Genomic DNA, 16,276 nt, shown 5'->3' with positions numbered 1-16,276 from the left:
ACAATCAGATTTAGATCTGTCTTTCAAAGTTTTTGCCATTTTCATAAACGTTTCTTTGTTAATTATAAGATCAGTATAAATATAAACAGTCATTCCAATGACTCGGTGATCGACTGTAACCCCTTGCTGTTCACGTGGGCCTCTCTATCTTGTAATCGATGATCGACTTTATGCTGTAGTAGAAGCAGAGATGGCGGACCGGACGCCTGGCGGCTCTCAGAAAGCCAGCTCTAAGGTGAATTTACACTATTACTAACAATAGCTACGTCTCATCTCTTGTGATCAAAACAATGCAAATAAAGCCTCATTGACATTTGCATAGTTGTATCCTACACCTTAGACTTAGAGTTATACGTGTGCGCAACGTTGCTTTAATGCTAAAGCTAAAGCTAACGTTTGACCACACTGGCTAATAAAGCTAAAGCTAAGCTACGTGATGTTAGCTACAAGAAGAGCTAGTTGACCCAATATTGTGCATATGGCTTACCAGTTGATACTCACACAGCTAATTACCATAACAAAATGTATATTATATATGTATGAATGAATAAATAGTGCCTTAATAGTAATGTTTTTGGACCTCGGGCCTACGTATTAAAGCTAGCTCCTTGCAATAGTCAGTTGGCGCTGCATCTGATAGCAGCTTTCTTAGGCCAGATAGTGTTGTTTTTATTGTAGATACCTTCTGATTACTACTAAGTATTTAGTAAATGCAACCTGCAGTATAATCATATACAAGCTTTAGAATCAGAATACCTTTATTCGAGGGTAAACTGACATTGCAACAGTAAAAGAAAGACCCCAAAATAGCTTAATATTAATAAAGAATCATGCTTAAAATGGTAGAGATTACACAATTTACACAATACACATCCAGTAACAGTGTAGCATGTATAAAGCTGTACGATAGCAGCTAGGTGATGGTGCTACAGGTGGACGTATATAATGCATAGTTAATTACAGAGTACCTTGAAAGGGCTTTGGCTAATGCTGTGGTATTGCAGATACCTCCTGTTGTCTTGCTGCAAATTAGTACACACTATACAGGGAATGTATCCTGCAGAATGACGATTACATGTTGTTGCAATGACCTCTCACTACAGTGTGATGTCCAGCAGTGGCTCAGTCAGTAGGGGCTTGGACTGGGAATCGTAGGGTCGCCGGTTCAAGTCCCCGAACAGACTTGAAATATGGAAGGTGGACTGCTACTTGGAGAGGTCCCAGTTCACTTCCTAGGCCCTGCTGTGGTGCCCTTGAGCAAGGCACTGGACACCTCCAATCCCCCCCTCCCCATTGCTCCCCGGGCGCTGCACGATAGCTGCCCACTGCTCCTAGTACTAGGATGGGTTAAATGCAGAGGACTAATTTCACTGTGTGTGCTCTGCTGTGTGCATGTATGTGACTAATAAAGAGGGTTTCATCCTCCGATTCTATTCTATGTGAGTTGCATGTTAATGGTTCCTGCTTACCTGTCAACATGAGTGGCTTTAGTATTCATCTTAATAATAACAGCAACACTTTAAGCAGTAGTGATTGTATGATGGTGCAAATATGTCACATGCACCTTCATCTAAAGTTATATTGCATGACTGAGTCCTTGTTGAAACCCAAAACATGCTTTGTTAACATTGACAGGCGCTGCTGGAGAGCAAACTGAAATCTTTCAGCATTGGCAAAATGGCCGTGGCAAAGCGGACTCTGAGCAAGAAAGAACAAGATGAAATAAAGAAGAAGGTAAGTGTCTGCTTCTGTTGGATCTGTTGTAGCTCGGCTCACATTGTATAGAAATGCCATTTTATTTATTGACTTTGACACTGGGTCTGTGTTCAGGAGGACGAGCGGGCAGCAGCAGAAATCTATGAGGAGTTCCTCGCTGCTTTTGAAGGAGGAGGGGACGGCAAAGTCAAGGCTTTTGTCCGTGGTGGGATCGCAAATGCAACAAAAGGTAAAACTAATATTCCCAAGTCAAAATCATAATTTGTCTGAGCACAGTTCACAAAACCCTCCATCCATGACATGTTTTGTTGACAAAGTGATTAAATGAAACCCCAATCTCTCACCTTCAGAGGAGGCAGCTGCTGATGAGAAGAAAGGAAAACTCTACAAGCCCAAGTCACGTTTTGAGAACCAACCAACAAAAAGCTTCTTGCCTTTGGACACACCAACTCAGTTTATACCAGTCGACAAAAGACATGTAAGTACTGTCCCTGTCAACGAGAAGACCCTCCTGTTACTGCGTTGTTGTTATTGTGCTGATTTATTATTCCATTTGTTTTTAGGCTCTGAAGAAAGTGACTGAAAAGGAAAAGAAGAAGAGCAATCTGGAGCTCTTTAAAGAAGAACTCAAGCAGTAAGTTATGTTTGCATATTTAGCATCATTTAGCCCGTGGAGTATGGACTTTGTAATAATTTGAACATGGCCGGTATGTAATTGTACTTCCTGTTGTTTCCTGCAGAATCCAGGAAGAACGGGACGAGAGACACAAGCTGAAAGGACGCGTCAGTCGATTCGAACCTCTCGCCGGCGTGGAAGGACGACGCTCTTCAGGTTAATGTCTTTCCCAGCTGCATGACTTACTTCCTTTCCCTCACTGAGATCGCGCTGTCCTGCACGCCTTACTTCATTTGACCACCCCTGCCCCCACCACCACCACCACCACCACCACCACCCTATATCCACCTTTTGCCCTGAAACAAAATTTATACTGCGTTTTCTGCTTCTTTTAGCGGATGGTTCTTCAAGAAGAAACCGTCCGTCCAGTGGTAATTCTGTCTTGATATAGTGGCCGTGAATCTTCATCTTGCTTAGAAAAATATATCCTGTCCTCTCAGACTGCAGTCAGAAATCCTCTCCTCTCTGCTCTGTTTCTGCAGTTCTGGATGATTGTGCGCCAGGATCCCACGATGTCGGAGACCCGTCCACCACTAACCTGTACCTCGGAAACATCAACCCACAGGTAACATCATATCCACATCTGTGTCTTACGTTTATTTCACATTTTGTTCAACCACATAGCAACTTACAGGAGCACAAACTAAATTCAGGAGTGTGCATGTTCTTCTTTTTGTACACCCTGTTAATCATAAACTAAATGCACATAAGGTCACGGTTATCTATAGCAAATCTGTTTCTCGTTTTCTTAATTTCAAACTGTTAAGCCGTGCAGATTCTCCCAGATGTGCACATCTGAAGTGCTCATATTCTCTATGCTTATACATCTGTCTTCTCCAGATGAACGAGGAGATGCTGTGTCAGGAGTTCGGCCGCTATGGCCCGCTGGCCAGTGTGAAGATCATGTGGCCGAGGACGGACGAGGAGCGGGCTCGGGAGAGGAACTGTGGCTTTGTGGCTTTCATGAACAGGAGGGATGCCGAGCGAGCGCTCAAGAACCTGAACGGTGAGTGCAGAGAACAACTGTGAGAACCTGAAACCAGACCTTTGATGGAAGACAGGAATACACTTCTTTATTTTCCGCCTCTCTAACTCTTATTCCTCCTCCCGTTGCAGGAAAGATGATTATGAATTTTGAGATGAAATTAGGATGGGGCAAAGGAGTGCCCATCCCCCCCCACCCCATCTACATCCCTCCTTCCATGATGGAGCACACACTCCCCCCGCCTCCCTCCGGCCTCCCCTTCAATGCTCAGCCCCGCGAGAGGCTGAAGAACCCCAATGCTACCCTACTTCCTCCGCCCAAAAACAAGGAGGAGTTTGAGAAGGTAACTCAGCATGTCAGCCCGGGATGTTTTCTCCTGGGTTATGGCAGTGTTTTGTTAAATCAGCCTTTCATAGTGAGCAGTCAGAGCAGGTTTTAAATGTTAGTCTTTGTAAAGTAGTTTTTACTATGGGTCAATGACGTGTGAGGATTTTCAACAGAGTATTTAAAAAATACAAAACAAAACATCTGGAAGACATTTAGATCGTTTCGTCCTCAAAAAATCATCTTAAAAGGATTATTGTTTACATGAACGAATCTGATGTTCGCCAACAAAATGTCATGTGGTGCGACACACATAAATAATCCCCCTTACATGTTGGAACAAGCTGTAAGTAATCCAAAGTGTTTATTTTATCATGAGCTTTGGTTATTTAATAATACTTCTGATTGATTTGAATATTAAAACAGAGCTTTGTAATGTTATAAATAACCCTTTTGGTTTAGTCAGTTATTGAAGGTATTATTTTATCACAGGGCAGATCTCCCCCCTAAAATGTGAAAGTGCTGCCAGGAAACAATCTCTCTGTGGGTCACAAAGGGTTTAATGAGTCCAGAAGTATGAAGATACAGTTTACGGAGGATAAATAGGGGATGGATGTCCAGCGGGTCTGATCCTTTCTTTTACTCTCCTTTTTTCTGGAGCAGAAGTAAAGAAACCGGAGCTCTGGATTTATTTGTTGTTGGAGGTGCGATATATAACAGCAGCTTTCAGACGTGAAGACACTGTTATTTTCCTGCAGGATTTCCACCTGACAGTGGGCGGGGCTTAACTTTGATTAGCGTTAGACTGTACGCACCACATGATATTTAAACCCTTTGAGAAACGAACATGAATATGAGCGGTGCTTCCTGCTCTGTACGCTTGGACGGAGCGTCCAGGTGTCTCGACATTGACCCATATATGAAAGTGATGATGAAATGTTAGCGTGTGGGGATTATTAGATTATGGATAATGAGTCGGGGGTTTGCCTCTAGTGAACCCTGACAGCAGTGAAGGAAAGCAGTTGTTGTCTGTTTGCACTTTAAATGCATTTTTTATATTTTTCACCTGTTGCCTTTTTAACAATACTCACATTCTATGTTTATTATCTGATGTGACTTCATATACAGACTCTGTCGCAAGCCATAGTCAAAGTGGTTATCCCAACAGAAAGGTACATGTTTTTCTTTTTTTAAATTGGTGTACAAACTTAGAAAACAAAAACATCCCATAATGAAGCTAAAGCTTGATCGGTTGATCACCGCATGCTACAGGGGGGGGCTGGTCAGTGTGGGTGAGCAATGGTTGATTGTCATTATCATTAGTGGATAGAATAACACTCATCGCTCATATTTCCTTTTACCAGAGGTGGGGGCTAACTGCATTTACTCAAGTACTTAAATACCACTTAGAGGTACTTGTACTTCAGTATTTCCATTGTATGCTACTTCGTACTTCATTCAGAGGTAAATCGCACTACATTTATTTCATATTTTGTAGTTGCTAGGCAGAAACGGGCCAATCTGCCCTGTACGTTTTTCACATTAAGTATATTTTGATCCTGATACTTTTGTTCTTTTATCTGTAACAGAGTATTCCTACAGTCTGATACTTCTACTACTACTACTACTTAAGTACAAGATCTGAGTACTTCTCCCACCTCTGCTCTTTGAACATGTAGTAAAACATCACTGTAGTGCTTTTTAAACGGGGCTGCATCATGACTTTCTCCATACATCCACATCGTGTTGTTTTCTAACTGTAGAGACACATAGCTCTGTAGTGGTGACACCTGGACCATTGCTCACTCCCACCGCCCCCTCCCCCTTTGGCCTCTGTCTTTTATCGGGAGCTCAGTAAATCTGGCCCCCCCCCCAATCCCCAAAACCCACCACTATTAGTCTCTATATGACCTTTGACATTGGCCTTGGTGAGCAGCACAAGTTGAACTGTCTGCAGCAGCGAGGGACCTGAAAAGCATCATGGGATGGATTGGGAAAGTATACTGAATTTTACAACAACCCCCCCCCCTCCGACATTGGTATGATCGGCTCCAATACAAGTAAATGTGATCTGTGTTGTCAAATGAAAGACATCCTTTTGTCTTGTTGGCCACTTTAGCTTAGCTGTATGCAGCCTGCACCACGTATTTCCCCCCAAAATAAGTCCCACAAATGATCTGGTTTGTCATTAGCAGCTCAGGCAGCAGCTCTCATGTTCAGCCTGTTACTCAGGACATGCGTGGGAATTGAAAGACACTGCAGGAACCGTCCTTTCAGTTCATGCAGTGTCTTCTCAACGTCCTACTTTCCCAAATTCCTCAGCTTCCCCTGTTGCACATTTTTCCACATTTCATTAAAGAAAAGGGTCCAGGCAGTGCAATGTGATTTAAAACCTGCTGCACTGTAGCTCTCAAACACACACACATATGAACATGTTAGATTTGATGCACATATTCTGAATTAAAATGATAGTTCTGTAGTTTCTGTTGTCATTTAAAGTTTTTTTTGCCGCATTTGATTCATACATAGCTCAGTCACAGCTGCATTTAATTTGTGCGTGGTCACGTGACACTTATTGATAGTTGTTTTAATTAAGATATCGACTTCATAACCAATTATAGCTAAAAATAAGAATGTATTATCTGCAGCTACACCCTGCAAAACGTAGTCAATAAAGCAGCGTTTCTGCTTCTAGACGACTGCCCTGAGTGTCAGTCCACCACGCACACATTAAAGTTTACCAGACAGGCTTTCTGTACTGTTCAAGAGTCAGGCCAGTCTGAATCCGTGTGCTTTAACTGTGTTTTTCTTGTAGGAATTTGCTCTCTCTCATCCACCGAATGATCGAGTTTGTGGTGCGTGAAGGCCCAATGTTTGAAGCCATGATCATGAACAGAGAAATCAACAACCCCATGTACAGGTCCGTGATCGTGCACATCACTGTTCATATTAAACTGGATGATCTCAGTCGTTTTTTTGTGACCTTTTTTCTGATGTTTCTGTTCTTTTTATCCAGGTTTCTATTTGAGAACCAAAGCCCAGCACATGTATACTACCGGTGGAAGCTCTACACCATACTCCAGGTGGGATTCCTAATTGAATTGGCTCTTAATTGAGCATTAATTGACTGAACGTAATGCTTCAGGAGGTTTTATGTTGTCCCTAACTGTTGATTATTGCCCCTTCAGGGTGAAGCTCCGGTCAAATGGAAAACAGAGGACTTTAGGATGTTTAAGAACGGCTCGTTGTGGCGCCCGCCTCCTCTCAACCCGTACCTTCATGGTCCTTATGATGATGGAGAGGAGGAGGAGGAAGAGGAGGAGGCCGGCAAGAAGGGCTGTTTGAAAGAAGAGTAAGTTCTATAGGTTTCTGTGCACGTAAATGGTCTGCAGAGGCTAAACTCCCTCTTAAATGCCCTGCTGTTGGATCACTTTACACCCTCCTTTCCTTTCTGCAGCGAGAGGGACAAACTGGAGGAGATGCTGCGGGGGATGTCTCCCAGGAGAGGAGACATCGCGGAGGCCATGTTGTTTTGTCTCACCCATGCAGAAGCAGCGGAGGAGATTGTGGAGTGCGTCACTGAGTCTCTCTCCATCCTCAAAACACCTCTACCCAAGAAGGCAAGACACAATCAATGCATGGTAAATCCTGTGGTTCACTTGGTGATTAAATATAATGACTCACATTTCTCCTCACGTTTCAGATCGCACGGTTATACCTAGTGTCCGATGTGCTGTACAACTCCTCGGCTAAAGTATCCAACGCCTCTTACTACAGAAAATAGTAAGTTAAATCACTTTGTTGTATAGGTGTTGTTCGTTGAAGATGGAATACCTGATTAATCTGCTTTAAATGTGATGCTCTTCAACAGTTTTGAGGCAAAGCTCTCCCAGATATTCGCCGACCTCAACGCAACGTACAAAGCGATACAGGGCCACCTTCAGAGCGAGAACTTCAAGGTACCGGATCACACAAAGTCCAGCTTACACCCTCACTTTGTCTCTTACACTATATGACACTAAACTGTCCTCGTCTGCTTTTCTCAGCAACGAGTCATGGCGTGTTTCCGGGCCTGGGAGGACTGGGCCGTGTATCCGGACCCGTTCCTCATCAAGCTGCAGAACATCTTCCTGGGTCTGGTTAACATCGCTGTGGAGAAGGAAGTGCCTGTCCTCGTGGTGGAGGTAAGTACTTTGTCATTGACGGCCACCAGACGTTGGAATATGTTTCCAATCTGCACAGACTTTCACTCTTCTTCTCCATCGTGCAAAAACATGGATAGTGAGCCACCAGCCTCTGGGTGATACACACTAAGTGAGGGTTGAAGTGTGTGTTGATTTATGTGTGTTCCTGCAGATTAGCCATTAGCTGAAATCTGGCATATTTTGTCTCTTCTCTTTGAGATGTCTTTTTATTCCCGGTCCTTGTTTGAAAAAAGAAATAAGGAAAGTCATGTAAACAAAACATTCCCTTCAGCTACTGAAGTCCTAGCTTTACCAGGAATCGCCTTTATTGGTCCAGCAACGGGGAGCATTTACTGCAAAGGCACGTTGCAGATTAAAGTAAAAACACTAGACTTGCGCTCACTCTATCTAAACTCAGTGCTGTGTTTGTCCCAGGCTGAGCCAGCGGAGGACATCGACGGCGCTCCGATCGGGGAGTATGCAGATGTCAGCATGATGGAGGACGTGGACGGTGTGCCGATCGACGGCGGACACATCGACGGAGCTATGATTGACGGAGCGCCTCTGGACGACCTGGACGGTATCCCTATAAAGCCCATGGAGGAGGACATAGATGGGATACCTTGTGAGTGTGCAGAGACTAACACCGTGTGACCCAGATGTTCTATTCTTTCTAGTCTCCAGTGACTCAATATCGTTTTTTGTTACAGTGGATCCATCAAAGGAGGCCACCTTTAAAGTAGCGCCGTCGAAATGGGAAGCGGTGGATGAAGCCGAGTTAGAAGCTCAAGGTGAGACAACTTAACTTACTAAGTACTTGCATGATATTTGTTCTGATGTGTGCTTGCTTTGTATTTACTCCATATCTTTTATCTTTTGCTCTTTAGCTGTGACAACTTCCAAATGGGAGATCTTTGAGCAGCCAGAAGATTCAAAGAAGTGAGTCTCGTGTGTGTGCTACCTTTTGGGGATGATTGCAAATCAGTTGTTCACGTTAAACCTGATTTATGACCTGTTTCCACCTCTGCAGGAACGATCATGACAGTGATTACGATGACAGGAGCCCCCGCTCAGAAGATAATGGGAGCTACTTCAACCCCTCCAGAGATGACTCTGATATTAAAGCCAAGATGTCTGAAATGAACGAGGAGAAACGCACCAAGCTCAGAGAGATAGAGGTACTTTATTACTGTCATGTTACAATTTCAGATAAGTCTTTTTGAATGCATATACATGACGTATACGTTTATCACACAGGTTAAGGTCATGAAGTTCCAGGATGAGCTGGAGTCCGGGAAGAGACCCAAGAAGACGGGGCAGAGCATTCAGGAGCAGGTGGAGCACTACAGGGACAAACTACTACAAAAGGTATGTCTTCAGGCTCCGTGGATGTTCACTAAAGAGGATGAGTCTGAAGTCTAAACGGAGGGCCATTCTTTGTGTGCTTGTAGGAAAAAGAAAAGGAGAAACTGGAACGGGAGAAAGAGCGGGAGAGAAGGGAGAAGGAGAAAGCTGAGGCCCGGTTGAAAGAGTTAAAGAAGGAGAAAGAGAAGGAGGACACGCCCACCAGGAAGGACAGGTGAGATTTGTTTCATTGCTTCCTTTTATTGGGTTTAGTTGTAGACAGAGACACTTCATTTTAATAAAACAATTCCTGCTGAACCTCTGATATGCGTGGGTTTGCATCCTAACACTTTGTGTCCTCTCTGGTTGACAGGAAGCGTCGTCATAGCGGGTCGCCCAGTCCGACGCGGAATAGCAGACGAGGCCGTTCAGCTTCCCCCCGTTCAGAGCGATCGGAGAGATCCGAACGCTCCGAGCGCTCCTACTCTAAAGACACGTCGTCCCGCTCCACTCATAAAGACTCCCCACGATCCAGCAACAAAAAGTCCTCCAAGAGGTAAGACCAAAAGACATTCCTTGTGTTGATTGCGGTGTGATTGCTACAGGTAGAACATTAATTCTATTTCCTGTTTGTCCCTCTAGATCTCCCTCTCCTCGCACACCCAAACGATCCAGGAGGTCGCGCTCAAAGACGCCAAAAAAATCCACCAAGAAGTCCCGCTCCAAATCTAGGTCCCCTCATCGGTCCCACAAAAAATCAAAGAAAAGCAAACACTGACACTTTCTTTTTTCAAACCTCCAAACCAGCCCCCCCTCCCCATTCTTCGCCGTGTTGTATAAAAGATTGACTGGATGCTGCTGCAGCTCTCGGCCCACATGTTCATGTATAAACCGTGAGGAATGGAGTGCTGCATGGTGCCATCCAGTGTACCAGAATGGATGGGGCCATTGTTTTATATTGTACAAAAATAATGTGCTAGTGTGTCCTGATCCCCCCCCCCCAATCACCTCCCAATGGAATTTATCCATGTGATGACAATAGTCATGCTGTCATTTTCTGTTTTTGTAGGTCACAATAAAAAAGGATTCCTAATAATCACGTGTCTTTGATTTGAACCAGGAGAGAAATGAACACAACATATCATTAGGAATCAATCTGCTTCCTCCCCAGCAGTCTCATATACTTCACAGCTTGGCCTTCTGAAGTTGATCCCTCAGTTCTAGATGAGCAATGGAGGACAGGTGCACCTCATCTGGTCCGTCAGCAATGCGCAGCGTCCGCACGTATGCATACCTGACAGAGAACAAGGTAACCCTGGCATCGGGAAGGACCATAGTTAATGCTTAATTTAGTGTGTGTGTGAGGGAGGGAGAACTTACATCTGTGAGAGTGGAAAGTCTCCGGACACACCTGCAGCTCCATGCACCTGAATAGCACAGTCCAGCACCTTACAGGCCATCTGGGCTGCAGCCACCTTGATCATAGCAATCTAGGAAAAAGAGCAGAGCAACGTTTACAAGAGGTTATGGAAGTCTGGCTGTGTCCGAATCTGTTACCAGGTGGGTTTACACATACGAGGAATTTGCTTCAGTATAAATGTTGCAGACAAAGACAGAAGAACACGCATCATAAAAATAGGATAAATACTATATTGAAAGTGTAGAGCTGTGCGGATCTAGAAAGAGGTTGTGAGGAGCAGAAATGGGCACCATGTATAAAACATACACCGTGCCGTACCCCTACGCAGTATATCATGTCCAAAAAGTGCTGAAAAACCACTGAGTACTGCGTAGGGGTACGGAACGGTGCGTTCTGTCCAAATAAGGCATAATACAGTATGGCGAAAAAGTAAAAACATTGGTTCAGGACAAAACTTCATCCGGACCCTTATCTTAAATTGTGACAGAATAGCATGTCGAAAATATGAGAAGAGCCACAGAGTATAGAATGTTAAGGTCCACTATTGAAATGAGTATATTACTACAGTACGTCTCAGATTAATGGAGGGGTTACCTGTTTGCGAGCCGCCCGGCTGCCCAGTGTATCCAGAGACTGTGCAGCATGCAGAGTCAGCAGGCGGGTCTGATCTATCAGGAGACGGCACTCTGCTATCCAGTGAGCAACCACTTCCTACAAACAACACAGAGAAGAGCGCAAATCAATTCAAGCTGCATCTCTACATGAGTCCAGTAGATGTCAGCAGCAGGTCAACGCATGCTACAGCAGTGCTGTAAGAAGTACTCACAATTTAACTACGTAAAAGTAGCAACACCACAAGTACAAGTCAAGCTTTTAAAATCTTACTTTCATGACCATTTTAAAAGCTATTTGTAATGTGTGTCGGCTGCACTATTTCTCAATGCTTTTCATTCTTGTGAAGCACCTTGAATTGCCTTGTGTTGAAAGGTGCTATATAATAAACTTGGCCTACATTACACCACCGTGCTGCAGCACCACAGCGCTCCACTTAAAGTCAGAGGGTCAGTGAATCACTTACATGTTGATACAGTTTCTTTCTGAACGTGCTTCTGGATGCAGCTCGTCTGCAGAGCAGCTCCAGAGCAAACTCTGCAACACCGACGGCCCTCATGCAGTGGTGCAGTCGGCCCGGACCGAGGCGACCCTGGGCAATCTCAAATCCCCTGCCTTCGCCTGGAAACCAAACGAGCAGGACACAAACCAGAGGGATAACAAGAGGAAAAACGACACAGTATAGCCTGTATGTAGGTGCATGTCCTTAAGGATTGTACCTACAGTATAGTTTGCCCTTAAATAGGAAGAGTTTCTATGACTCAGCCCAGAAGAGAAATTGAATCTCTGACTTGGTGACCTCACACACACAACTGCCATCCAGGATTACTTAACTGTCCAAACACAATAAAGAGGTTATGTATTTCATAGTGGCTTCTGAAGAAGAGGGAGGTAAGTGTAGACACGCAGCGAGTTTACCCAGGATGATGTTCGAGGCAGGGGACTCGCACGTTTTCAAAGTGCACCTCAAAGTGGCCACCGTGGATGGCATCTGAGCACAGAAACGAGCGAGTTATCTGGTTAATTTGCTCTGGAAAAAGCCCAATATCAAAAGCACTTGGAGATGTAATGTCAGATACCATCCTGTCCAAACACAGTGAGCGGTCTGACGAGCTGTACCCCCGGTGTGTCCATGGGGACCAGGATCATACTGTGCTGCCCATGCCTGAGAAACAACAAAGCATTATTTAAACACAATCTGCATTCCACAGTAACCATTGTGACTAAGGTTTTTTGCAAACAAGGCTGGGCGTGTGCCTGGATACACTGCTGACATAACAAGGAGAAAGTGCCGAGCAGATCTCCGGGCGTGGTGGTTTGCAGAGGTTTGTTTTCCCATGTACAACTTCAATGTTTGCAACTGTAAAGCCACACGATTCAACGGATTAAACAAGTGACAACAAGATTCAATTGAAACTTGAGTGTCATGTGATCCCAACCTCCAGGCAGAAAGACGAGGAGGGTGACAATGCAAGAAACCAAAGTCCTTTTCTATTATTATTATTCTATAGTGGCACAGAAAGAAGTCAATGGGCAGAAGACTGTGTAAAGTGTAACGGAGCACTGTGTCACTGACCTGCTGCTCACACCCTGAGAGGCGCTCCTGCACATCACAATGGCCACTTTGCACTGGGGATTGCCAGCACCTGGGGGGGGGGGGAAGCCAAGAAAAGCAGTGGTTCATTTACATTGTTCTTGGAGTCTGATGGTAAAACAAACAATGGGAGAAGACACTTCACATTCTGACTGTCTAGGAGGAAACAATGTGGGCTTCTAGATGGGAACTGCAATGGAGTTTGTGACAGACTGATGGCAGGACAGCAGCAACACGTTCATTTTCTCCTGAGTTGGATTCTTTCACACTGAGCAACAAACTGAGAATGTACTTAAGTCTTATCAAAATGCTCCTTTATGCCTGCTCAAAATAAATACTTGGGAAATAAGCCATCATATTAAAAATGAAACAGATATCAAACCATCTAGATACAGTGGAAATGAAGTGAGGATGATTCCTTGGTATTTCCCACGCTGGGAGTCAGACAAACAGTCTCTAATGTGGCTTTGTGTCCCAAAGGCATAGACAGGGCGACCGATAGTCTGCCTTCCTGTTTAGCCCCGGTCAAAGTGGCGAAAGGACATCTGGACACCAGACAGCAACAAGCAAGACATCTATACTCCCATTAAAGAGGACATACTCTGCTCATTTCCAGGTATATCAGTATGTAGGGTCTCTCCTGGGACATGTCTCCATGCTTTAGTGTCTCTCCTGGGACATGTCTCCATGCTTTAGTGTCTCACACTGCCTGTGCTGCAGCTCTTCTTTTCACCCTCTGTCTGAAACCAGAGCTGGCCGGCTCTGTTGTGACTACAGGCTAAGGAAACCGGCAAAAAGGGCATAATGTCGCCTCTTTTTGAGAATAAAATTGAGAAATGGTGAAAAAATTTAATGACTAAGCTTCTAATAAAGGATTTAAAAAAAGACTCCACCTCAGAACCACATTTAGGGGAAGCGTGTTTGGCCCGTGGCAGGATGGGATTACCTGTTAACCTTAACATAACTGCTGTTGGTCCGCGGTACGAGGTGAGCCCTGCTGTCATGCAACAGTCAGGCCTGTACACGTCCTGTCATCGCTAGAATGAACATAAAACCTCCCAGCACATAATCCCTCTTTCTGAGAATGTGACATCCAGATATTCAGGAAAAACGTTAAGTGTGATCAAAAACAAATGCCTTTCCCTTCATCTTAAACACACTTTACAGGAACATGCTTTCCTGAGAAATGTCTAGATTATTTTGCTTTGTCTTTGCTCAGACAACAGAGGTACAGACAGTTCTAAGGAAGGAAGAAGGAAGTGTTTTACTAGAAAAACCACAGGGGAAACAAGGTGAAAGCCACTTTACTCCACTGACTTTTACTAATGTGAGGGAGGTTGCTTAACAATATACACAACAAACAAACAACGGCTACAGTCCAGTAAACAAAACGCTTTTAAATAGGACTAACATTTACACCCTGATGGGAATGTTATTTTACACATCATCTCAGAAACAAACAAAGGGCAGAGATTAGCAAACAGCTTCTCTCTGTGCTGCTCTGCACACACACACACACACACACACACACACACACACACACACACACACAACCACACACACACACGTGTTGTTTGTGCCTTTATCCTGCATAATAACACAGTCACACACACACACACACACACACACACACACACACACACACACACACACACACACACACACACACACACACACCCACACACACACACAACCACACACACACACACACACACACACATACACACACACACACACACACACGTGTTGTTTGTGCCTTTATCCTGCATAATAACACAGTCTCACACACACTAACACACACACCCACAGCTACGTGGTAGAGAGGTGCAGTGAGTGTCAGAGAGAGGGGCGGAGAGTCACGTCAGCCCTGTGCTGCACAACCCTCTCCTCAGGACACTCATCAGCTGGTAGTGTGGGATTAAAGCAGGGTATCAAGAACTCTACAAACCCACAGAGGAACAGAAACGAGGTAGGAAAATAGATTTCACTTTATTCTCTTTTCTGTTATCTTTTCCATAACTACAAAACAAACAGTTGCTGGAAGAAAGTTCAACATCTTGGAAAGTACTTTCCTTTTGTACATCAACCATATTCCTTTACACTATTGATTGTGTGATAAGCACTCTTGATTCAGAGTTAACATACCGACTTAAACTGCTTTTTATATTTGCTTGAACACCCTGATTAATACAGAAGAATGGTTTTCCCGGTACTCAAGGTTCATTTACTGTAAACCCTAACAGTCAAAGTCCTGCATTTTATGACATTATTATAACCATCGTGAGATTATGAATCTGTTTCCCTGTAGCTCCGCAGGGCTTCGTTTTGCTTTCTTAAACAAGCTTTGTGGTTTTTCTGAGGCTACCATGTAAAAACAGAGGAATTTTGTCTCAAATGCTTTAGTTATTTATATATAATGTGCAATGTCTGATCCAAATGTAGACAGAACAGTCACCACAAAACAAACCAAACTCTCTCTGGAGGGATTTTAGCGTTTTCAGACCATTTACATGCACACACCTATACAAACACACTACAGGAGAGGGAAAACCAAGACGCATAACAGGGCCTGTTAAACACACTAAATCGTGTCTCTTCACACATTTATATAACGTTCATTACATATCCAACCTGTACTTTTCTATTTAGCTCCTGGCCACAAATAACCCTAAGACCCTAATTAAAAACATGCGTCAAGACATGACACTGCCCTTATGTGAGGAGCAGCTGTGGACTGTTCCAGCTGCTTCAGAAACCCCTGCTCCTCCGCCCATAATGAAGACTCCTTATATAACAAACCTGGACCCTGTTCATAAAACCACTGTTGTCATTGCAGTGCGATCTGCCAAGAAGGGATGAAAATATTCCATGAATGAGAGTCAAATCATGCGGCTCGAGATGGGTTTTGCAATTTTAGTGGAATTGCACTTGTTAGTGACTCAAATGAACTACTAAATATGATATCAACATACACGTAAACACAGCTAGGGAGCGGTTTTAACTCAGTGTGATCATGATGTTCCTCCAGAGATAAATAGATAGTTTGATTGTAACTAGGTACACACACGCCTGTATTATCCAAGTCCCAGTAGACACAACATCTGAGGCCAACGTGAGGGTGATAGCTGTCTTCAAATCCTCAATGGGATGTCCTGTAGAACAAACACACACCACAGAGTCAAGGCAACATCCTGGATTTGAAGCTGGCACGAGACCTTAGCTGCACTTTCATCTGTCGCTGCGCATACTTCCTGTCAGCCTTGTCTTTGTCTGCCAAAAGATGTCATCACTGGATGAAACTGGAAGTGTTTGCAGGTCAGATAAAAGGTCTATAAGCTGTGGATGGATGCTCAGTAGATCCTGCTGCAAAATGAAGATCACTTATCAAACAGAATGCAAACTAAATCCCATCATTCGTTGT

At 44.1% G+C, this 16,276-nt stretch overlaps 2 protein-coding genes across 3 annotated transcripts in view; one reads left to right on the top strand and one right to left on the bottom strand.

Moving 5' to 3' along the window:
- The first annotated feature begins 137 nt into the window (after positions 1–137).
- u2surp (U2 snRNP-associated SURP domain containing) lies at positions 138–10,325 on the top strand. 2 transcript variants are annotated; one of them, XM_063873894.1, is made up of 26 exons: positions 138–235; positions 1,636–1,734; positions 1,831–1,945; positions 2,067–2,194; positions 2,280–2,350; positions 2,457–2,548; positions 2,728–2,763; positions 2,875–2,957; positions 3,233–3,398; positions 3,509–3,720; positions 4,830–4,873; positions 6,517–6,621; positions 6,718–6,784; positions 6,890–7,053; positions 7,159–7,321; positions 7,405–7,484; positions 7,573–7,660; positions 7,748–7,885; positions 8,321–8,510; positions 8,596–8,676; positions 8,773–8,824; positions 8,916–9,063; positions 9,143–9,253; positions 9,337–9,464; positions 9,603–9,785; positions 9,872–10,325. In XM_063873894.1, the coding sequence occupies exons 1-26, from the start codon at positions 191–193 to the stop codon at positions 10,005–10,007; spliced, it is 2,925 nt and encodes a 974-aa protein (XP_063729964.1). In that variant the 5' UTR covers positions 138–190; the 3' UTR covers positions 10,008–10,325. The 2 variants fall into 2 exon arrangements, with proteins under 2 accessions (XP_063729964.1, XP_063729965.1); XM_063873895.1 differs by lacking the exon at positions 2,728–2,763.
- nphp3 (nephronophthisis 3) overlaps positions 9,049–16,276 on the bottom strand; it is a 26,561-nt gene continuing 19,333 nt past the window's right edge. The window contains 8 exon segments of the mRNA XM_063873899.1: positions 9,049–10,523; positions 10,610–10,719; positions 11,244–11,360; positions 11,728–11,882; positions 12,180–12,201; positions 12,203–12,252; positions 12,341–12,426; positions 12,838–12,907. Of these exon segments, the coding sequence (XP_063729969.1) occupies positions 10,415–10,523; positions 10,610–10,719; positions 11,244–11,360; positions 11,728–11,882; positions 12,180–12,201; positions 12,203–12,252; positions 12,341–12,426; positions 12,838–12,907 (719 nt within the window). The 3' untranslated portion in view covers positions 9,049–10,414.

The sequence above is a fragment of the Eleginops maclovinus genome, chromosome 21, assembly GCF_036324505.1.
Source record: "Eleginops maclovinus isolate JMC-PN-2008 ecotype Puerto Natales chromosome 21, JC_Emac_rtc_rv5, whole genome shotgun sequence".
Lineage (NCBI taxonomy): Eukaryota > Metazoa > Chordata > Actinopteri > Perciformes > Eleginopidae > Eleginops > Eleginops maclovinus.
Note: the sequence above shows the minus strand (reverse complement) of the source record. Positions and strands in the feature narration are given on the sequence as shown.

Coding starts and splice junctions, on each gene's coding strand:
- u2surp (XM_063873894.1), top strand. CDS start 191: ATGGCGGACCGGACGCCTGGCGGCTCTCAGAAAGCCAGCTCTAAG. Junction 3,721..4,829: donor ACAAGGAGGAGTTTGAGAAG/GTAACTCAGCAT, acceptor CTTCATATACAG/ACTCTGTCGCAAGCCATAGT. Junction 8,825..8,915: donor CAGCCAGAAGATTCAAAGAA/GTGAGTCTCGTG, acceptor CCACCTCTGCAG/GAACGATCATGACAGTGATT.